The 25,270-nt window shown below is 34.3% G+C and overlaps 1 protein-coding gene and 1 long non-coding RNA gene across 15 annotated transcripts in view; one reads left to right on the plus strand and one right to left on the minus strand.

The window, feature by feature from the left end:
• LOC105839869 overlaps window positions 1-25,270 on the minus strand; it is a 130,991-nt gene that overhangs the window by 16,667 nt on the left and 89,054 nt on the right. For 11 of the 14 annotated variants that reach the window (XM_036284608.1, XM_028190421.2, XM_028190412.2 and 8 more), the window contains 5 exons: window positions 13,938-14,241; window positions 10,717-11,028; window positions 8,860-10,076; window positions 7,864-8,598; window positions 5,648-7,755 (listed from right to left, as the gene is read on the minus strand). In XM_036284608.1, coding sequence (XP_036140501.1) covers window positions 7,596-7,755; window positions 7,864-8,598; window positions 8,860-10,076; window positions 10,717-11,028; window positions 13,938-14,241 — 2,728 coding nt within the window. In that variant the 3' untranslated portion in view covers window positions 5,648-7,595. Of the gene's footprint in view, window positions 1-5,647; window positions 7,778-7,863; window positions 8,599-8,859; window positions 10,077-10,716; window positions 11,029-13,937; window positions 14,242-25,270 lie in introns of those variants that run through there. The other 3 variants (XM_036284609.1, XM_028190419.2, XM_028190420.2) reach the window with 3 other exon arrangements.
• Window positions 14,248-25,270, plus strand: part of LOC118644882 — an 85,832-nt gene continuing 74,809 nt past the window's right edge. The window contains exon 1 of the long non-coding RNA XR_004962667.1: window positions 14,248-16,370. This is a non-coding gene — a long non-coding RNA (uncharacterized LOC118644882). The remainder of the gene's footprint in view (window positions 16,371-25,270) is intronic.

Raw genomic sequence — 25,270 nt, forward strand, 5'->3', positions numbered from 1 at the left:
TCTGTCGTTTTAAAAGTAATTAATATAACACTCCAATCAAAATACTGAGCAGTTGTAATACCGAATGCGGCCATTATATCCAGTAGATAACTATTAGATGTTTTATAGACGTCGATATTAACATCTAGATAGCGTCGAAATTCAAAGAACGTCTGCATAGACATTAAATTAGACGTTAATTAGATACATCTAAAAAACATCGATTCAATGTCTATCCGACCTGCCATTTCCTCCTGGGTTGTGTCCGATCAGGGCGGTGCGCAATCGGGACCGTGTCCAATTGGGACTGTGTCCGATCGTTTATGTGTGCAATCGGGACAGTCCCATATATATGTAACATATACCAAAATTAAAGTCATTATCGCAATGTCCCCTAATCTAAATAATTATTTCAAAAAAACTTGTATGTGTGTGTGTATATATATGTACATATATATATATATATATATATATATATATATACTGGCGCAAAAAAAACGAAACAAAAATTTTGACCGATTTTTAGGCAATCTTCAAAGTGATGCAACTTTGCGAAAAATCATCCAAATTATATGTACTTTATTTAAATTAAAGGGCAAAGGCTCTACTTTGAGAATCCCTAGGCGAAAGTTTAATTTGTTAAGTGCAAACCTTTTGTATCGCATAAAAACCAAATATGTTTTTTTTAATTGAAAAAAGTAAAAGTTTGTTATTATTTTTCACAAGTTTCTCGTTAAAATCTGGCTAATATTAATCCAGATTTTTAAAGTTCATTCTTTTCTAAGTAATTTAATAAAAATATATATCGATACGATGTTTTTTGTTGATTGCACACGAGTTTGAAATTTGCACTGCATTTTAGGGTATTTTAGCGAATAAATACGGTATTTTTTGAATATCATGAATTTTGAGTATCAATATGATATTGCACATTGATTTTATTCGTGTTTAACTTAATCATACCGCCGTCATCAAAGTAACCCGATGTGCACCACGTAGACGTAGAGAATGTACAAAATCCGACCGTCATTCTCCACGTGGTGCACATCGGGTCATTTTGATGACGGCGGTATGATTAAGTTAAACATGAATAAAATCAATGTGCAATATCATATTGATACTCAAAGTTCCTGATATTCAAAAAATATCGTATTTATTCCCTAAAATGCCCTAAAATGCAGTGCAAATTTCAAACTCGTGTGCAATCAACAAAAAACATTGTATAGATATGTATTTTTTTTAATTGCTTAGAAAAAAATAAACTTTGAGAATCTGGATTAATATTAGCCAGATTTTAACGAGAAACTTGTGAAAAATAATAACAAACTTTTATTTTTTTTTTTATTAAAAAAAACATGTTTGGTTTTCATGCGATACAAAAGGTTCGCACTTAACAAATTAAACTTTCGCCTAGGGATTCTCAAAGTAGAGTCTTTGCCCTTTAATTAAAAAAAAAGTACATGTAATTTGGATAATTTTTCGCAAACTTGCATCACTTTGAAGATTGCCTAAAAATCGGTCAAAATTTTTGTCTCGTTTTTTTGCGCCAATGTATATATATATATATATATATATATATATATATATATATATATATACATTACATATACATACACACACATACGAACATTTTTATAATTATTTACATTAGAAGACATCGCGCTAACGACCTTAACTTTGATATATGTTATATACACAAGTGAAGATATCGATCGACACTTCTTTATAAACTAACTAATGATCTCGTATTGTTTTGATGAGATATATTCATATAAAAAAGTACTTATCCACATGTGAAACAGGACAATTATTAACGTAGTTTTAGATCTTACGCAACAGTGGGATGTATCTCGTTTCACATGGAAAGTCGAAAAGCTATGCAGAACAGTACAAATTTAGACTAAATTGCTATATTTCTTAAACATTATTTATTAAAAACTTGAACTTTTTAACAAACAATGAAGACGGACTAAGACTTTTTATAGGTTACTCAGAATTTTAACCTCAATAATATCTATCAAGATTAAAATTATGAAAATGTTCATTAATTTAAATGGAAATTAATACGTTCAACTTGTATGTAAATTTATCTCAAAAATTATACATATATTAAATTAATCTATAGTTTATAAATCTAAAGAAAAGTTGATCAGTTACCCTCTGTATAATATATACAGGGTTGGAAAATAACGCGTTACTTGTAATGCCGCTACCGTTACAGTAATTTTTTTGGTATTGGCGTCATCTTTTTTCTGTACCTGTTACGGTAACGTAGTTATATTTTCTTAGTAACGGTAACAAATTTAACAGTTAATTTTATCGTTACTTTTTATAGTTTGAATTTTTTACTTATAACATATCATAATTTTTACATTTTCAATCTTTATTCAACCGATATTCACAGTTAAAATCATCTTATAAAAACAGTTTTAAGATATAATCATGAATCAATGGACGCGTTCAGTAGACGGAGCGGATCAGTGAGCGCTCAGTAATTCTTTACTATGATTGGTTTCTGCTTCTAAATCCAACGAAAAACTAAAGCCAAAAACTAATTATATTAGAGAATCACTGAGCGCTCACTGATTGGCTCCGTCTGCAGAATGCGCCCAATTACAGAATTGTAGCTCTTATAAACAAACTTTATAAATATCTTTTAAGTTTATTGCAAGACTGCCCAAAACTAAAAAGCTATTTATTAAATTCAATGCAACTTTACTAAGCAGCGCAGCTGTTGAGAGAATGTTTAGTATTGATAAAACTGTTTTATTACCTTGTAGAGATAATCTAAACAATGATATAATGGAATATCAACTTTTAAAAATTAAGGTAAATGTCTAGAATAGGTACCCGTGCGAAAAATCAATTTTTTTCAATCAACAAAACTACTATAGAAATGGAATGTAGAAGTGTTTTTAGGGAGGGGAAATTTGATTTTTAGAGCGAAACGACGTCCACGCTTGTACTGTACCACATGAGTTTGCGACTTCAGATTTGAAATTGTGGCTAAACAGCGACTAAAATTAGTTGGATTATAATTAGAAAAGAACAGGAAGGGGGTGAAGGGAGAGGGGCGGAGCTCATGCATTCTCTGCATCACATGGATTTGCAAACATACAAATCACGAATTTTTGTTTAGACGTACTTTTCCCAATCACTGCGATCACATTCATACATTTTTTCGTTTTTGCCATTTTTTAAATAATGATTTAATGAATAATGTTCAATAAATTTATTGCAAATTTATTGCATGTTTGCAAATTCATGTGGTGCAGAGAAAGCATGGGCTCTGCCCTTCCCCCTACATCCTCTTCTCATTTTTTCCTAACTCTAATCCAACCAATTTTAGTCGCTATTTAGTCACAATTTCAAATCTGAAGTTGCAAACCCATGTGGTACAGTACAAGCGTGGACGTCGTTTCACTCTGTAACTAAGGGGGGGAGGGGGGAGGTATGAGTGGACCTCACTTCGCATGGAAAATCAAAAACATAATGCTACAAAAAACGTTTTGGCAGCGCTTCGTCCTTCTTCATACCCCCTTCCAGTATTAGTTAATAAAATTAACTAATAAAACTCAAATTGTTTCAAATGAGTTATATGAAGTTTTAAACATTTAACGTCGTCCTTCTCAAAAATATCTTTATGGCAAAAATCAATAAGACATAAAATGTGTATTTCAATAAGATTTACAACTTTTATTTGAAGTATTTTTCGAAATTTCCATTATTTACGGAAATAAATGGAAAAAACCATAATGTTTACGGTTTTTTCATGGTTTTTGCTATGAAAATCAAATTGCTCCTCCCTAAAAACATTTCTATATTCCATTTCTATAGTAGTTTTGTTGATTGGTATTGAAAAAAATTGATTTTTCGCACCGGTACTTATTCTAAACATTTACCAAAATTAATAAAAATTACCAATAAAATATAATGAATTTATATTTTGTATAATAGAATAATTGATAATGCTATATCCTAATCCAAATAATCCTTGTAATTTTATAAATTTTAAGAAAACAATTGTAAGTTTAATAAAATTATATCAAGAGTAAAAATCTAAATTTGTCTATATTTATAAATTTAATTAGTTAAATTTATAAATATAGATTGAAAAATATTTTTATTTACATTTTAAGTATTTTAAAACTGTGTTTAAAAAATATGTTGCTTACGTTAATATTTTAAATAAAAAAATATTTTACAAAATTTTCATTTAATCTCGTTTTAGCATTAAAAAGGTAACAGAAAAAGTAACGAATCATTACTTTTTAAATGACGGTAACGGTAACGAGTTACTTTTGAGAATCAAACGAGTAACGGTAACGGGTTACTTTTTTAACTCAGTAACGAGTAAGGGTGTGTGTGTGTGTGTGTGTGTGTGTGTGTGTGTGTGTGTGTGTGTGTGTGTGTGTGTGTGTGTGTGTGTGTGTGTGTGTGTGTGTGTGTGTGTGTGTGTGTGGTGTGCGTGTGCGTGTGCGTGTGCGTGTGCGTGTGCGTGTGCGTGTGCGTGTGCGTGTGCGTGTGCGTGTGCGTGTGCGTGTGCGTGTGCGTGTGCGTGTGCGTGTGCGTGTGCGTGTGCGTGTGCGTGTGCGTGTGCGTGTGCGTGTGCGTGTGCGTGTGCGTGTGCGTGTGCGTGTGCGTGTGCGTGTGCGTGTGCGTGTGCGTGTGCGTGTGCGTGTGCGTGTGCGTGTGCGTGTGCGTGTGCGTGTGTGTGTGTGTGTGTGTGTGTGTGTGTGTGTGTACACTACTAACTTCCCATCCCTGACATATATCAAGATTAAGGTCAAACACGATATCCCATAATCTAAATAATTATCCTATTTTTTTCTCTTCTAAATTATAGATTAATTGCAACAATCGAGTAAACAACGGAATAAAATAAATAAAACAATAATTTTTTGTAATACATTCTCTTTTTAGAATACATATTTACTTGAAAAATGAGAAATTATTCTTTCTTACTAATGTATAAAGAGAAAAGGATTGAGAAATTAAACCGAAATTAAAGAATTTATATTAATTTTTTAAAAATTATAAAAAATTAATTCTAAAAAATAAAATTTTATTTTCATCGATGCTTTTATTGTACACTAAAACTCGTCATTTCAACATGTCAAAAAGTATTTTTGGAAAATGCATGAAAATGCTATATTGTTCGACTGACTTCACCTGAGGTGTTACTTATAGACAAATTGTTATAGACGTAAACAAGTTGTGTCTTTTACATTAGTATGAATGTCAATGACGCATTACAAGACGACCATATACAGGGCGGCTGAATTTTTTTATATAGCGCTTGCATAGAGGTAGAATGGACCAAACTGAGTAGAAAAGTCCTCTACCATTTGGCGGTGGGCTGGGCAAATCGGCTATTTTTAAAAAATTAATAACTCGTTATATTGCGAAAAGTGCAAAATAATACAGGACTTTTCTACTCAATTTGGTCCGTTCTACTTGTAAGCGCTATGTAAAAAAATTTTAGCCACTGTATATCCACATACAAATATTGAACGATAAATATTACTCTTAAAAAATTAATACTTTTAATTATGTATTTTATGGACCTTCGATCCATTGGCCCATTAAGAAATAGCCCATTAAGATTGCGTTTTTTTTACCGATATCACAATTATCTTGATATATTCTATAGATATTTTGATATTTATTTGACAAATTTTTTATACTACGCGTACGCTTTTTTTTTATTCTTCATCAAAACAATAAAACTTGTCGCAAGAAAAGAGATCAAATCGTTATTAATCGCGTTATCGAGCTGATTTTTTAAACGCAGATAAAACAATTAATCCTCCACAGACATTAAGTTAGCCTTGGTACATTTTTTGTTTTTCTTTTTTTTTTTTTTGAAGAGGTAGATATAGAATTCTCTCTCATTCTCTCTCATTCTCTCTCTCTCTCTCTCTCTCTCTCTCTCTCTCTCTCTCTCTCTCTCTCTCTTTCTCTTTCTCTATCGTACAAGAGCTTGACTTATAAAATGCGTACGATTAATAAGTGCATTTTGTCTCAACTCCCTAAAGTTTCCGATCAAGGGAGAATAATAAAGAATCACGCACTTCGAAATTAGCACGTTCGCGTAAATGATGGCTCGTCAGGCCAAATCTAAAAACGAAGATGCAAAAAGAGATCATGGCGAGTAGAAAAGTCGCTGGCGTAATGAGGAGCACTCTATAAAATACAGCGATAGTTGAAAAAATCCATATAAGTGCTATTTAACCCTTTCGCTCCGAAACTATACATGACGGCACTATAGTGGCCGTCCGCGAACCCGTCGCTGTGTATGAAAGACCATTACAGTGATCGTCTGCGATTTTACTGTGATAATAAGAGAAATATTATGTTTACAATAAAATGTTCAATGCTATTATATTACGTTACGGTCACCGTAAAATTGTCTAACTGTAAATGCTATTGTACAAGTTTGAAAAACAATCGATCAGTAAATGATCGTTTAATACCGGTTTCTCCGGCTCAACATTGAATAAACTTCTTAACGTCGGTACAAGATTAACGTGTCCACGGAAATATACATGTCTATAAATTTATGCTTATCTATATAATATAAAGCTTCGAAAGCTCGCTCGAACATTGCGAGTTCTCACTTTAATGTCCGTGCAAGTACGTAATAGTTGATAAAATAATATGTATATTCTACAACTTTTACAATTTTCCTTCCAGAACTTTCAAGAAGAGAGCGCAAAATACGAGCAACGCCCGAATGTTTTATCGACAAATTTCGCGGCGAGTCCCTCTTGTCGAGCGAAAACTTTTGACTAATGTATAATGGTAAAAATTAGTAGAAACATTAGCGAACCACCATCCTCGGGTGCTTCTAGGTCTCTGCTTCTGATAAAGTATGTGTGTGATAAACTCTTAAACTCGTAAAATAAGAGGAAGTTGTTTAACCGCGATTTTGTCGTCCAAAGACTACGAAATTTATACTTGAAAAGAAATTTGTTGTACAACACGTAACACTCCATTTCTTTTTCTTACATATATCGGACTCGAGATAGTATAAAGAAATAAGCTCTTCGATTAGAAAATCGGAATAACAAACACTTTTCTTCAACTAAATCGACTACAAGAAAAAGAAACGAAGCAATATGTAACAATGCAATATCACAAAAATATAATGCAAAAGTGTGTCAATCCGATGCGGTGCAAAAATGATCTGATTGATGTACAGTGATATCGTACAGAAGTAAATCGCGTTCAAGACGAAAGGCATCACGAAATTCGATTTCGAAGATGCAAGCGAATATCGGAAGTTTTATCGTGCTCCCGCTATGACCTATCAAAAAATGTAAGATCAATTCTGATTTTATTCAAATTGATCTTTCTAGAAATTTTTCTCGTAAAAAAAGAACTTTTCTTTTAGAATCAAGTCAAGTTGACTTGTATATCGGAGGAACTCGGATTCATCTTTCCAATTAAAGAAAAGGAAAATCCAAAGATCCTAAGGCGTAAGTGCGCTCTATACGAGTATAATAATAATAACAATAATAATAATAATAATAATAATAATAATAATAATAATAATTATTATTATTATTATTATTATTATTATTATTATTATTATTATTATTATTATTATTATATTATTGATGCTGATTTTCGTCATTTTCCTCCTGCGATATGATACTCGACCTGTTGGAACGCACGTCGAGATCCATTGCAAAGGGTTTCGTCGAATTGCCGAGAAGCACCTGCGTGCTCTGGCTATCGTCAATGCTCAGCGAGTACTCCAATGAGCTGTCACTGAAAGTACAAAAACAAATTTCTACTCGTCACTAGCGCCTTCGCGGATCGTCCCAGGCCGGACACGTGATTAGCTCGGTTTGACAATCGGTAGCCGGATTAGTTTACCTGACGATACTGGCGCGGTCGACCGAATTACCGCCGCCGGTGGTCGCTGTACAGTTTTCGCCATTGCACGCTCGCTCGCCATTGCTGCTACAAGAGGAGGTTCTGGTGTTGGTGCCAGTGGCAGTGGTAGTGGCAGTGGCAGCAGTAGTAACAGTGGCGGCGATAGCCACTGTCGCCGCCACTGTCACCGCCGCTGCCTCCCGCATGGACACCCGCCTAGACTCCTCGTGACATTCGCACTTGCACTCTTCCGGTTGCACATAGCTGTAACTACCGCTGATAGTCTTTGTGATCTCATCTTCTGGCCGCGGTATCGTCTGTATCCGTTTCGGTGCCTTTCGCTTTTCAGGTATCTCTTCAAAATTGATCCAGTTGCTTAGCCGCGCTGCTGCTGCTGTTGTTGCTGCTCCTGCTGCTGATGCTGTTGTCGCTAGTGTTGTTGTCCCTGCTGCTGCTGATACTCTCGGTGGCAGTGGAGGTGGACTTGGTGATTTTCCTTGGCTAGCACCTTTGCGACTGCCATCCGGCGGCACCTTGCCCGCAAACTCTATGAATGTATTTGCTGTACTGGCGTATTGTCGACGCGGGCTCTTGAGTTTGAAGCTATCCTCTCGCGGTAGAGAAATCTTCATCCGCTCCACGCGCCGCTCATCCGATGATGTCTGCATTACAAATTCGTCCAACAGAGTCGGGTTTATTGGTGTTGTTGAGCGCGGTCTCTCGATGGGGATCGTTCTGTTAAGAATTAATATGATACGAGCCATATATGTAAATTAAAAATTATTTAAAAATTATATTATTAATCTCTATATATAATTTAAAATATTAATGTGTAATTAATATTTAATACTAATATTAAATTGTAAAGTATAATTACTAATTTTATTGAATAAACTTTATCTTATATATAATTTTTGTGTATCACGTGTATACCGTTTGTGAGACTTCAAGACTTTTATTGGAATTTTTCATTTGATTTGAGAATTTAATAATTACCTTACTTCCTGAAGTCGCTGTTTAACCGGCAGAATAGGTACAGCGACACTCTTTTCCAATGGTAAAGTTGTCGGTATGTACGGAAGATCTTCCTCAAAGCTCTCTTCATAGAAGAGACCTTTTCGTTCATCCGGCAGCTCTTCAGCCAGTTTCTCAACTTTATTGCGAATAAACTCAATCTCTGAATCTCTTTCAGATTCGGAACTGTTATGATCCAAATCGGATATCACACTAGGTGTTTTTACTAAATTTTCTTGTCCCATCTTGCTGATCTTGTCATCAAGAAGATCGAGTCTTTTAGTTTCTTGGACATCATTTATTTTTTCTGATAGTTCTGGCTGCTGTTGCTGCAGGTTCTCTTTGCTTTTTCTTTTCGGCTTCGTTATATCCGATCTTTTGCTACTAGATTCTCTCGATGAACCACTAGATGATATTCGCAAGTCTGACGACTTAACTTCTATTTTAATATCTGGTTTTACTATAATCGATGATTTGACTGGTGTCGGCGTTTCAACTATTTCATTATCTTGCGCATTAATCTTTGAATCCCTTGTCGGACCTTTTAATACATGCGAATCTTTTGACACCCTTTGCGGAAGCTGATTATCTTTGATGTCGGCTAAACCTCTTAACGCAATTTGAGTCTCTATTTGTGCTTCAGCTTTAATTTTAGCGATTGATGACGATGGTATCGGATGATGCTCGATTGACACCTCTGTGATTATGCTACCCGTATGTGGCCCTTCGGATTCGTACTCGTCCAGCAGTTTTGTCGGTGTTTCTAACGGTATCGAGACGCTCTCCGATGGCAATGCTTCCTCATAGTTTCTGTCATCAGCATGCAAACTAATGAAGATGAAATCTTCCTGACGATTTCTTTCCTTTTCTGTATTAAATGTAAATTCTACATGACCAATACTTTCCAGAGATGGATGTTCATCCCCACTGACAATTTCAAGGTCGCACGAGGCCGCAATTGCCTCATCGTAACTCTTTTTTCTCTCGCGTTTTTTAAACAAACTCAACGTAGATGAAAACATTCCCTTAGTCTTTGAATCCTTTTTTAGGAAACTCTTGTCAACGGAGGCTCTTTCACGTGACTTTGAACGACTCCTCAAGCTTTCTGTAGTATCCTTTATTTTGGACGTCAGACTTCGTCGTGGTTTTAAACTAGATGATGGTGATTCCGGGCTTAATACGCTGCCTTCGGTTCTAGCCTGTTTAATCACAAAAACAAGAACATAATTCAATAACCTGATAATAGACGTTCAAATATTAAATAAGTGCAAGATTATCATTTATCTGTCAAATTTAAATAAAGATTCTCAAATTTCTTTGAACGACGATAAAATGCTTTTTAAGCCTTAAAAAAGTATGTATTAAAGATAATTATGGTAATTATTTTTTATACAATTAATGAAAATTATCTAATAATCGTTTTCACACAATTAATTAATAATTGTTTTAAAATTGCTTAACGTATCTCATTTTTTTGTTACATGTGCGTGAAAAGTCGTCCATTTTTCGATCGGAAAATCGCCATTTCTCAGAACAGTTATCTCATACAAATAAATCATTATTTCATCGTTTTTGTCCTACAAATAGATGGCAGTGAAATAATACTTTGCCGCATTACTCTTATGAATGCATACCTGGTTTTACGCATGCTTCCGTTCGTTATTGCATTTGCCTTCGGCTCGTCGTTCACTTTTCGCACTCGTGAACAATAGCCGACTTCTCGCACTTGTTATACAATATACTATTCTTTTTAAAACTTTAACAAATATAACTAATCTTTTTCTTCTTTTTTAGTTACTAAAAAGCCACAAAATTCTCCATAAGTTATCACTTGTATACCTTGAATAATGAAGCAAAGCTACTTTTTCTTGAGACTGATGATGGACTGGGCGTACGTGAACCTTCAAGATCACGAACTTTTTGATGTCTCGGTAACTTGGGACTTCCGGTGAGGCTACTCGTCGTAGGAGTTGTCTGCACAATCTCTTTAAAGTTTTGAGGTTTCTTCCTTTTGTCGTTGAAATCGAGTGTCGCGGGTTTCTGAACCTCTTGAATTTGGATCTTTGTTGATTGGTATTGCTGCTGTTGTTGCTGTTGATAATGTTGCTGTATTGATCCTTGTTGTTCACTCAATTTTTTGATGATTGGTACCTGTTCCCGCAGACATATATATGCATACAATGCGGAAAAAATACAATACACAATGCATTCAAAAAGTTCCGGAACTGAATTTTTTAGAGACGCACTAGTGACGCCATCTATATTTTAATAGAGAAATTGGTTGTAAAGCTTTGTGAGTCTCTCACATTTTTGGCGTCTCCATCTTGTTTGTAGTTTATGTGCATTAAAGATTTCTTTTAAAAATTTATTGGTTTGTCACGATTTTTATTATGAAATAAAGAGCCGCAATGTTTTATTTCAAATATAGGAAAAGCGTGTAGAAAACATTAATGATGACACAAAAAAGCATACAGAGAAAAGTGTCTGTGTCCTAGCAAGGTGTTCAAATTCACGTTTTAATGGCCGTGAATCGCTCGAAGATGACCCAAGAGAACCCAGCTAGCAAAATGACGCAAACTTTGCGTGAAGTTTGCCGCAAATTCGAGCAAACCTTTGCAGCAAAATTACGACAAGGTGTGTCCGCATTAAGCTTAGCTTTTGCTGGCAATGCTTGTTGTAAATAGTATGACGCATATTTTATGCAAATAACAGGGTAAAATTTTCTAGTAAAGCTTAACAACAAATTTACAGCAAGAACAAGGCAAACCTTGCTGTACACAATATGATAGCTAATTTGTGACAAGAATAGAGCAAACCTTGCTGTACATAGCATGATAGCAAATTGTGACAAAAACAAGGCGAACTTTGCCATGCACAATATGATAGCAAATTTGTGGCAAGAACAGGACAAATCTTGTCGAAATTAAGATCAACAAAAATGAAATATTGGACTGATTAGTCCAATATCATATGTGAATCGTGCAGTCGTACTTGGTTCTCTGTTCTTGACGAGCTCCTTTTATTAATCCAGTAGGTAAATCTTTTTCACGAGAAATGCGCCATCTCGAGATAGATGTAGAGTAAAGTCACTCAGAAATAAAGTTTAAAATCCAACAATGCAACCCTATTATTTGCATAAAATGTGCGTCATACTATTTGCGACAAGCCTTGCCAGCAAAAACTAAGCTGTTTACGGACACACCTTGTCGCAATTTTGTTGCAAAAGTGTGCTCGGCAAGTTTTATTTTGTTCTTGCTACTAATTTGCCGTTAATCTGTGCCTAACAAAATTTCCTGTTTCTGGCATAAATTTATTGTCATGTGTAGCAAGGTTTGTTCTGTTATTTGCTTAAATTTTGCATTTTATCGTGTCGGATCAAATCTTGTAATTTCTCTACGTAATATTTATGTACAAGTCTTTCTCTGTTATTTGTAGTATCGTGTGATGAAAACTTTTGCCGTAAATTTGCTCGAAACTTTTAGAAGACAAAGCAACAGACAATTACTTGTCATAAAATTGTTGTCAAAATTGAAACAATCCTTGCTGTAAAGAGTGTAAAGCTTTCACGATATGTGATTTTAACAGGCCTGGCTAGCAGGGGAAGGACGTCCAACAATGAGCAAAACGTATGATAATGTGAAACGTGTATGCACTCTTCTAACCGAGAACCGCCGGCTAAGCATTGATAGGAAAGGAGTTGCACATTGTATAGGGAATGTCGACATTATCGTGCATGACATGCATGACGTGCTAAATAAAAGAAAAGTATGTGCAAAATTTGTGTCGCATTCGTTAACGCCGGAAAAAACAGAACAGCGCGTTATGGCAGCACAAACTTTTGTGGAATAGACTGATGTAAACCTGAATTTTTTTAACAGCATCGTAACAGATAACGAACAGATTTTTTCTTCTTCCCAAAATTAAAAACTGTCCTTAAAGGGAACGATTTCGAGGATGTGGAGTCCATTAAAACAAATGTGACAGCAATTCTAAAGATAATTCTAACCAAGGAGTACTTTTGCAGGGCTGTTCAGAGTTTATACGAGCGCTGCCAAACATGTATAGAGAAAGAAAGAATGTATGTTAAACATTAAAAAATAAAATTTTGTTTATTTGCAAAATTTGATTTTTTATTGCATCAGTCCTGAAACTTTTGAATGCACTATGTATATTGTATTTACTCCATTACTCTTATGTCACAGTCTTACATTTAAAAACAAATATTTATTTACACATTTTATTCAATAATATTTTAATAATATTTCAAAGAACACACGATTCTTATAAAAAAGGAAAACATTGTCAAGTTACTCGATTTCATGATATTATATTATAATTCTTTGTCTCTAATAAAAAAAATCTTAATTTATAAAACATTTTCTATGCCTAGTTTCAGAATTTAAATTATTTAAATATCTGTTGTATGAGATTTGCGTTTGTACATCTGCCTACACGAGTTTGCACTCATGTGCCTGCTCGTATGTATTATATATAAAATCTAATTGATTAAATTAAATCTGTCTCTGATATCTATAAAAATTTTAATAAAAACAGAAATTTAACCCGTTGACTGTGTATGACGACTATAACCGCAACGTAGAAAAAACAAAGTAAAACTTTTTGAATTTGCTTGAAATTTGTTACTCGGGGTTTCCTGGGGTCGCTGATTACGAATCCGAAGTCAGATGTACAAAATTAAGAGTGGCGGATCCAATATGGCGGATCAAAATTACAAAAAATGGTCTGATTTTTATTAAATTTGGTATCCTTATGTTTTTTGGGTCTTTGAATCCGAATATGCAATCAAAATTCAAAAATGGCGGATGCAATGTGGCGCTTCAAAATATTAATTTTGTCTATTTTTTGTAATTTTGATCCGCCATATTAGACCCGCCATTTTGAATTTTGTAAATCTGACATCATATTCGGATTCAGAGGTACCCAAAAAACATAAGGGTACCAAGTTTCATAATAATCCGATGAACTTTCTTTTCAACACACTTTTGGCCCAAAGAGTAAAATTCTCTTACACAGCCAATGGGTTAATAGACAGAACTAACCTCTATGTTAACTTTCTCCAGAAATCTTTTAGTAATTTCCACTTCCCGTTTAAAAATTTCCTTCCTCTCCTCACGACCGCGTCTTCTAGGCTTGTCTAACGGATCCGGCTTGAGGTTGCCACCTACCATAGGCACTTTAATACTCTCGGGAATCAAGGCTTTCGTAGTATCAGCTTCCCGCTTCAGCAGTATTTTCTCGAGATCATCGGTCTCTGGCTTCAACGGCTCTATCAAATTATCAGCCAATGTCGGCTTGCTTCCACAAAACGACGTCTCTAGCAGACACTTGTGAGGACTGGGAGATCTAAAGGAAATGCACATGATCTTTTATCAACAAATAGTATGCAGTAAATACATATTAAGTCTCTTCCATATAATCTCACTGATAATTTTTCTTAATGAGATCCCCGATAAAAAGATTTTGCAAACATTGCACAATAATGGCACCAAAAATTATGCTAAGCCCCGTTGAAAAAATCCAGATGGAAATCTAAATGCTTGTCCACATGTATATCCATTAGATTGCTATGGATTTTAGATGGTTTTGTATGGATTGCCTATGGTTATCCATGTGAAAAGCTATACTAAAAAGATACACGGGAGGAAATCTATATAGGTTGTCCAGATGGAAAATCATACTAAAAAGATGCAGGTGGAAATCTATATGATTATCCATATATATAATCATATGTATTTCGACCTGTATCTTTTTAGTATGGTTTTTTATCTGGATAACCATACGAAATTCATACAAAACCATCTAAAATCCATGGAAATATGGATTTTTAACTGTATCTTTTCAACGGGGAGATGATTTGCCATAACGCAACAGTTTTGACAGAATATAATTCTTAAATAATATTTATTAAAGATTAGACAAATATAATTTGAAACATAAATATTTTGCAATTAAAAAACAACTATATAGTCGACTGACTGGCTAAATTCCTTTATTAAGTTAAATAATTACGACATTTTGACCATGGGATTTGATCCTTTTCAAGTGATTACAGATTAATTAATTGCTACAATTGTTAAAAAGTCCGTGGAGCAAATTTGGAAACTATTCTAAAATTACAAAGAGCACAAATATAAAAAAATATAAAAAGAACGCCATAAAAAATACTTTATTAGGATTTACGTGTCTCAGTGTCAATCAATGGAAACAATAAATATAACAAAGACAAGTTAAATTCATTTGACCGAAAAGTCAAAACATAGATTATACTTGTCAAGCATGTATGAGCGTAAATAAGCGTCTGAATATTTCTGTACATACCCAGATAACAAAATATCCACTAAGTGAGCTTGCACGAGTACGATGCATGCACGTCGTACGGATAATTTTGCTTATGCTAAACAGATGCATCCTCAATTGATGCTCATATGAGTGCCACATGCATACGGGTCATATGAGCATCAATTGCTCACCCTGTACTCTACTTTTTAATATATATAATATGTATTATTGCAGCTATAAGAACGTAAAATTAAAAAAACAATATATATTTTATAAACATTAAAAGACATTAAAAGACATTTAAAGACATTTAAAAACATGATATGACATAACATGACATTTTTGAATTATGTAAAGTAACATGTAAAGTAACTATCATATACATGACAATTTAGAATTATGTAAGACATAAGACATTATTGCATAATACATAATGCTATATTTTTAAAAAAAGCTGTTTTTTTTCAAATCGCTGGAAAAAAACCAGAAAAAACCGGGGTTTTTTTTTTCAAAATTTTTTTTTTTTTTTTTTTTTTTTTAGGAAAAAAATATTGTTTGTTGCATATATCTTTTATGGAAAGAAACTACAGCGGATTACAGAAAATTATATTACAGGAACTACATAAAAGTATTACACGAAATTACAGACTGAAGTATTATAATATTCTGTAATATCAAGAGGCACGGTAGTGCCTTGCGCCAAGTGTACGCGTGCGAGGCATTGCTATGCCTCTATTTACGCGAGACGCCGTTTGCGAGATTCCGTAGATTATCGGATCACAATAACGGCTGAATCAATTGATTTCTTAATAAACTTAATGGATAACTTGCATCCGATTTATATAACAAAAGTGTTTTTATTTTTCCACTACGTGACTTATGAGCAAAGATATTACGATTTAAAGTTTCGCGTCAAGAGTAAAATTTTTAAGAAATGTCGTCATTATTATCGTCATCGCCCGGGATAGATGGTGGGAATTTGTACTTTTGCTTTTCGCGCGATAGATGGTTACGAATGTGACAGGGACACAAGAATTGACAAAAAGTGCATGTTCATGTCCGCAAAGAGCAGAACGAGAAATTACGTGTCTTGATTGAGTCCGTCTGTCGAGCTAATGGGCGCGTTCAGCAGATTCCAACAGTGAGCGAATGATCAGTGAGCGGTTTATGATACAGACCGTGTCTGCTGAACGGTAAGCTATAACATGTCACGTGATCTTGCACTGTTTTTTCTAATATAACCTTATTTCTCACTAGTAGCAAAATTGAGCAAAATTCTAAATACTACCAAAAATTGTTGAGAAAATATTTTTGACATTATATATTAATCTGCAATATGAGTGATTTGGATATTATTGCTTTATTTGCTATGGATGACGACGAAAACGATTGAATCAACACATTATATCTTATTCTTAATAAACTTATGGAACCATTACCAGAGCTTGATGAATTAGAAGTAAGGCAACGCGGTGAAAGGGCCAGAAATCGAAATTATTATAAAATTATTATTCCTCAATATCATAATTTTTATTTAAGGAACATTTTAGAATGTCTCGTGCAACATTCGAGGTATAAGCAAATTTTTTAATTTATCAATAATTAATTGCATTATGTATAAATTAATTGCATTATGATCAAATTTGTTTAGGATCTGTTAATGTAATTGGACATGCTATTCCTGGAAATCCAAATTATTTTGTGGATTTAAGAAAAAAAGTTGTTTTCGATTTAGATTTTATCTAAACCGGAAAGTTTTCTCGCTGCTGGAGATTGTTTTCGATTACCTAAAAGTACTGATCACTATGTGTTTAAAGAAGTTGTCACGATTTTAGCTGGTCTGGTACCGAATTATATAAACGCCTGACAGAAGAAAATGTTATAAAGAGGAAATTATCTTTCGAAGACGTTTTCGTGGTTTTCCTGGTGTTGTCGGTGTGATCGATGGTTGTCACATTTCAATAAAAGCACCCGTAGGCAATCCTATAGATTTTTATAACAGAAACAAAATACACTCAATTATACTACAAGGTGTATGCGATCATAAGGCACGTTTCATAGATATTTTTATCGAAATGCCTGGACGAATGCATAATGCTCGGATATTTAGGCAGAGTGAACTGTTTACACAATTAAATCATGCTGAAAATCTGCTTACCCTTTAATGAAAAATCTGATGACACCGTTTCGTGATAACGGTTATTTAACAAGAGAGCAAAATAATTACAATGTTAAATTAAGTGCTATTAGATCTATTATTGAAAGAGCATTTGGTTTTTTGAAAGGCAAGTTTCAAAAGCTAAAGTATTTGGATATATCCGACTCAACTTTAGGAAATACTATAATAGCAGCAGCGACCGTAATACATAACTTTTTAATAGACCGACACGAAGTCGATTTTGAATATGAAGCACCGGTGGAAAGAGAAATGAAAATGCCAATGCCAAACAACAACAAAAATATACCCGAGAAAGATCTTCTTGCAATAGCAAAAAGAGACAGAATTAATTATAGCAATTATAATTGCAAATACTAGACACTTTTCTCAGTGTATATGCACACATAATTAGGTATAATTATATGTTTTTAAATACAATTAGATCAAATTTTTAATGAGTCCCATTTAATGGATCACATCTTTGTGGTAAATATGGTAAATTAAAATGTATTTTTATGAATAGAAAATTATTTATTTATACCTGTATTTATTTACATAAACGTTCTTATATAAAATATTTTATACATATATAAAAAAATATTGCTCAAATTTTGCAATAAAATAGATCAACATTATTAATAAAAAAAAATTTTTTATTAGAATTTGTCTGAAATTATAAGATATTATAAATTATAAAATTTGTAATATGCAATAGAAATTAATCTTCTCAGATAGCACAGAGAATTAAAAAAGAATTCAATTGTGTGTCGCCCATTATGTGTCACCAATCATGAATTCATTTTGAGATCTTTTTTACAAAAATAATTCTTTTTGCATCAAAAGAATTCATAATTGATGACATATTATTGAGTTCTTTTTGAATCTCTGTGCTATCTCTGTGCTATCTCTGTGCTTCAATTATGTGAACGATAAACTCTGTGTACGCGCGCATACATACATGAAAATAAAATTACTTATTTTATAATATAAAAATGGTATTTTTATGCAAATTTAATGCAAACACATTATTATATATATTTTAATCAAACATAAGAGTATATATATATAAGTATATCTAATTTGATACAATTATATATAAATTTGTATATAATTTAAATTGAAAAAATTCTAATATAGCTTTAAATAATATGATATGAAATTATAAATATTTTGATATAATTATATATAATTATTTAATCAAAAAAAAATTCTAACATAATGCTGTATAATTCAATATAGGTTTATAAATATCTTGATATAATTATATATATTTATTTACTCGAAAAGTAATTTTAATAAAATGTTGTATAATTCAATATGGGGTTATAAATATTTTGATACAATTATATATAATTATTCACTCAAAAATATAATGTTGCATAATTTGATATAAAGTTATAAATATTTTGATATAATTATATATAAATTAATGTATAAATTGATCTTATTATATGTAATTATATATAATATAATATAATTATACATAGTTAGATATAAACTTTTTTTCCCGAGTTGTAAATTTACTACAGGGAGTACAATAAACACACTTATAGTTTCCCAATAGATCAGCTGATAACCAAAGAGAAAGGATTGAAAATTGATATAGCTAATTACGAGGAATCGAAGAAACAATTACCACCCCCGACTTAGATTCACGTTTGAATTGAAGGAAAACAACAGCTTAAACTTCCTAGACACTACCGTTCTCAGACGTAACAATGACGTAATCACGAACTGGTATTGAAAACACATTCTCAGGCAGATACATAAATTTTTTCTCAAACCATTCGCTCAAATACAAAATCAACACGATTATAAATTTAGTGGATCATGCTATTTTACTGTCTGATCAACAGTTCCATAATAAAAACATCGAGATAGTTATAAAAATTTTAATTAATAACTGTTTCCCAATACACATAATCGATAAACATATTTAAAAAAGGCTAAGAGATTACAGTAATCGTTTGCACATCGGTAATGTCACGGAAAACACTACACATATCAACGAGACAGGGAAAATACATTGTCCAATATAAAAAATTTTGTTACAATCCCGTATATAAAAGGCACATCCGTAACATTCTTAATAAGCAAGATTTCACAGTCCTATACACTATGCCCAAAAAACTGGACATGTTAATAAGGAAAGGCAAAGATGAATTAAAAGAAAACAAGCGCACAGAAGTGATCTATAAAATTAATTGCGCCGATTGCAATGCCACATACATAGGGCAAACAAAAAGACATATTGAAAAACGTATTAAAGAACATCGAGCGGATATTAAAAAACACGTAGATAATGACTCGGTGGTCAGCGGGCACAAATATAAACGTAATCATGAATTTAGGTGGCGGGAAGTCGCAACCCTGCTTAATAAAAAACATTTCAGAAAGAGGGAGATAGCCGAGATGATTTACATTAAAAAATTTAAGGACACAATAAACTTACAAAAAAATACGAATAACTTACCGCCGATCTATGACCAAATAATACAGGCTACATAAAAACCTTCCTCCCTCCGCTGTTTTTGGCTTTCGGCAATGTCGAGCTTAAACAGCGGTTTTGTAACACAAAGTCGCTCACACACATATCATTGCTTTGCGGTCCATGGAGTGATACGGTCGTGCTTCCGAACACGAACGTTGACATAAGACAACACAAAGCGAACATACAAGTAATTATTAATTCGTCAGACTATATCCATTACCAACGTACAAGGATTCATGTAAGCCACACGTTTTGTTTTTCCACATGTCAGACACGATTTAATTTACATTCTTTTACATTCTTTGACATTTTATACCTTTTACATTCTTTTATATTGTTAAATTAACCCACACAGCACACTTTATCCTAGGGATGTCCCTGGGATGTCATTTTGGGATATCGCAATATCGTTGGATATCCGTGGACCGTCTGCGATATCCGAGGGATATCCAAGGGATGCACAAATGTCCACCGATTTGATATCCTGTAGATATCTCAAACGATATCCAGAGGATGTCCAAGGGATTTCCTGAGATATCGTAATATACCCTAGTAAAAAAATTTGTCAGAATTAAAAAAATTTTTTTCAGAATTTCTGATAAATGTTTCGATTTTTTATAATTGAAACGTTTTTCGAAAAAATTTTAAAAATAAAAAATTTTGATTAATTAAAAAATTTTTTGAATATTTTTAAGTATTTTTGAGAGTTTCTAAGAATTGAAAAAAACATGAACAAAAAATACAAAATTCTAATTATTTTTACGGCAATTTTGTAAGAGAAAGAAGACTATAATATAACATGTTTCAGCCAAGCCGTCGTACCTGTTAAAGCATGTTTAATAGTTTAATATCTCTATACCTGAAAAAACGGTCACCCATCCAAGTGTCAACCCTCGCCGATGTCGCTTGACTTCGAAGACCGTACGCATTCTAACGCTTCGTGGTGATCCATAAACACTTCTTGTTTATGGATTCATATTTGTTATAGATCATTACAATAGATGTTGTCAGAAGGATAAAACATGTATAGTTAACTTATATTTTTATAAATAAATATGAAGTTTTACCATTTTTTTTATTTTTTTTACTATTTTTATATATGCGCGCAAAATAGTATGTAGACTAACTTATTAAAAAATCTGTGTTTGCTCTGTTTGTATAAAATAAAAAAATTTGTTAATGTCATTTTTTATAATTTTTTATGTAGCATATTATTAATATACCACATTGTTTCCATAAGTGTATTTTCTTTATGTTCTGACGTTTTAATCTACGTTTCTTAAAGATTTAATTTACGCTTCTGTCACTCTTTTGTTACATTATAATTAACTTTCTCTTTACACTTGATTTATGCTCCATTAATTGTAGAGATAAAAAAGATATGATGGGATATTATTTGGATGTAATAGGATATCGTAAGATATTAATAAATATCTTACAATATCTTATAATATTTTAAGATATTTTTTGGGGATATCGAAATATATTAATAAGATATCATATGATATCTTAAGATATTTTACGATATTTTAAGATATTTTTGTAGGATATCCCGGGAGCTACTCATTGAGATATCCGTGGGATCGCTTTCGTCTGTCTGGGATAATTTAGGATATCCTCAGGATAAAGTGTGCTGTGTGGGAATTAACTGCTAATTTCGGATATTGATTGACACATCGGACTATATAAAATAGCTTATCAGGACATTTATGTGAATTTTCTTATTGAAACATGTAGAAAATTTATATTAGCTGCTAAGTTTTCGCCTTGATGTATTCTGAGGACAAGATACAATTGCATTGTAAAAACCATAATTTATATTTTTTCCAGTGACAATGTTGTAAGATCATTATAATTGAACTTGAAAAGGACCAGAATTAAAGGTCAAAACATAGTTATACTCATATCAATAAACTTGGCCAGTCAGGTCGACGAAATAAAAGTGTTAAGCTAATTATTAAATATTTTATTACAAATAAATATTTTACTACAAAAACTTGGCACTGCTAAACCGAATAATTTACTAGCTCTCCTTCTTTTTCTTTTGTGCGTGCATTTCAATATGCGCGCGCGCGCGCGTGTGTGTGTGTGTGTTTAGTATATAACTTCGTTTATAAAGGCTGCTTTGGAAACATCACCTAAGTGCTCTCGAGTATCATTCTTTCTTTGTTTCACATAGAACGAACAACAAGGATAGAATGATACCCGAGAGCACTCGAGTTACATTTCCGAACGCAGCTAAAGAAGCGATTTAGACGAGATCGATAGATAGCTAGCGGAGAATAGCGGAGAGAGAGCATCTCAGATAGCGAGAGCTAGCAGGAAGATAGATCCTATCTATATCTCGTAGTTATCTATGATCTCTCGTATATATCTCTCTCTCTCTCTCTCTCGCTCTCTCTCTCTCTCTCTCTCTCTCTCTCTCTCTCTCTCTCTCTCTCTCTCTCTCTCTCTCTCTCCTCTCTCTTCTCTCTCTCTCTCTCTCCTTCTCTCTCTCTCTTCTCTCTCTCTCTCTCTCTCTCTCTCTTGAAAGCGATCTCATCGATGATGTCGAATATTTGATCATCGACATTCGTCTACCGGATGGTGTATCGATTCTCTTTGCTTCAGTTTACAGAAGACCGAAGGGACACCTTCTTAATAAATTTGTTGAGAAACTTTCCAGTGTTTCTCATCTATACAATAACATAATTATTGGAGGTGATTTAAACTGTGACTTATTAAATAATAGCTTCGAAGCTAATCATCTAAATGATCTTATGGTTGCTCATTCATTGCAGATTGTCCGCTCTGAGGCTACTCATCATACGGCTACTTCGGATTCATGGCTGGATGTTTTCATTGTCGATGATCCTGACAAAATCAAATCTTACTCCAAATCCTCAAGTCCGTTTATTGTGGGACATGACCTTCTGGAGCTTACACTCTCGTTTAATGTAGAGACGGACAGAGAGCGTTCCGTTTATCGTCGCTGCTATAGAGGAATCATTATTGCAGACTTTCATGATTTCCTCGACGCCAAGATGATTAATGCTCATACCAATTCTGGCGTCCTGTCAGACGTAGTTGATGTGCAGCAGTCTAGCGACTTACTTTCTTGCACTCTCCGGGGTGCTTTGGATATTTTTGCTCCTGCAAGGAAATTCACTGTCAGGAAGCCTCCAGCGCGATGGCTCTCCACTGAGCTTAAAGGTCGCTTGCGAGATCGCAACCTGCTATATAAGCAGGCCAAGCGTGCGAATAGTCTCCTGGGTTATGCCAGATTCAGACTGTTCAGATGTAAGCTCAATGCGGATATTAGGCGTGCCAAGAGTGAGTTTCTTCTGGCCACACTAAACGACATTGTGGAACCTGCTAAGCTTTGGAGAGAGTTAGCTCGTTTTGGGCTTGTTAAATCGGTTCTTGTTTCTCCTCTACGTTTTTTCCTACCCGATCAACTGAACTCTTATTATGCCTCCGTCTCTGGTGGGATACCACTTAATCTTGCTGCTTTTAGTCTGACTATTTCAGATCTTGCTCGTACGCTACATCGTCCTGAGTTTAATTTTTCTTTGGTGTCACCTCAAACAGTTTTCGATCTGATAGCAGCTAAACCCCTTCATTCTTATGCCTCAGGTTCGGATGGGATCCCTCTTTACATTCTACGAATCGCTTGGCCTTGTGTGTCGTCCTGGCTTGTGGCACTATTTAACGGCTCTCTTGAGTCCGCTTCGTTTCCCTCCATCTGGAAATGCGCTCTGATTCGGCCTTTGTCTAAGATTCGCACTCCCTTGTCTCCATCTGACACTCGACCGATTGCAAATTTGCCTGAGTTGTCTAAATTACTCGAGAGAGTGGTCGCCGAACAAATTATGTCTTATTTGAATAAGTATGATCTTCTAGATCCCAGACAGTCTGCTTACCGCTCTGGCTACAGCACCCAGTCTGCTCTTTTGCATGTCTGTGATGACATTAGAGAGGGAATCGATGATAGACTGGCTACGATTATGGTTCTCTTTGATTTCAGCAAGGCATTTGATACTATTCCGCACTTGCGGCTGCTTGTGAAGCTTAAGTGTCTCGGGTTTTCTGATGTAGTATTATGTTGGTTTTTTCATTACCTGACTGGTCGTTCGCAGGCTGTTGTTGATGATGAGGGGGGCTGTTCGAGTTGGCTTTCTACGTCCTTGGGTGTACCTCAAGGATCTGTGCTGGGCCCGCTTTTGTTCTCCCTTTTCGTCAATGACATTGGGGGTGCCTTGTCAAATTCAAGACATATGCTGTTTGCTGACGACCTTCAGATTTATCTGTCTTGTCCGCCAGCAGAAATTCTTCAGGGTTTGAGATTGATTTCTCAAGACGTACACGCCATATTTGAATATGCTGGGGCAAATGGTTTAAAGCTCAACCTTGAAAAATCCAAGGTCATTATCTTTTCCAGCCGTGCTTATGCTACCAGCATTGACGTTTCTCGCTTGCCGCCGGTTACTGTCGGCCTGACGTCATTACCCTTTGTAAGTGAGGTGCGTAATCTTGGGATCACGCTAATGTCTGACCTCTCATGGAAAAGACATGTCTTGCATGTCTCTCAGTGCGTGCATCGTGCCCTTTACAGGCTCAAATTTAACAAGAACTCGCTCTCTGAGAAGCTCAGTATCAAGCTTGTCGTTACTCTAATTTTGCCTCACATTGACTATTGTAGTCTGGTGTATCATGGGCTTAGCGGCGAACTCAATGCCAGGCTGCAAAGGCTGGTGAACTGCTGTGTTAGATTTATTTTTAATCTTCGGCGTGATGAGCATATCACACCGTTCAGGCGTCGTCTGGGATGGGTCTCGGTGGAGAACAGAAGGTTGTTTTTTCTTGGATGTCAAATTTATCGTATTCTATACATGACTTCTCCTTCTTATCTACATGAACTTTTTATCCCCTCTGACCCAACATTAAGAAGATCCGAGCGTTCTTTGCATCTTTCATCACAGACCTTCCACATTCCTTCCCATAGAACTGCTACCTACAGAAACTCCTTCAGGCTATCTTCTATTTATTTCTGGCATTCCCTTCCTGATCATATTACTTCTGCACCCTCCTTGGCTACTTTCAAGAATCTTCTTCGGTCGTTCTTGATCGCTTCTGAGTTTGCTTGAGCTGCTACTTGTGCTTACTCTACTTATACCTGCAATCTGCTTACTGATTACTTCGTGGCCAAGAGTTAGACTTGACCTTACTTCATCAATTAGTTACTGAATTATCTATACTTGCTTTACTTGTGCTTCACTGCTTGAAGGCTTCCTGCTTGTCTTACTACATTATACTGCGTGCATTTGTGCCTTGCCCTACTTTTTATGTTTCTTGCAGTCCAAGTCTCATATCTACTTTGTAAACGAAGCTATACTATAAACTATTGTTTTTTTTGTGTTTTTACTTGCTAAGTCTGCTCTCTTTGCCACTTTGTACTCCTAGTT

Source organism: Monomorium pharaonis, chromosome 3, assembly GCF_013373865.1.
Source record: "Monomorium pharaonis isolate MP-MQ-018 chromosome 3, ASM1337386v2, whole genome shotgun sequence".
Lineage (NCBI taxonomy): Eukaryota > Metazoa > Arthropoda > Insecta > Hymenoptera > Formicidae > Monomorium > Monomorium pharaonis.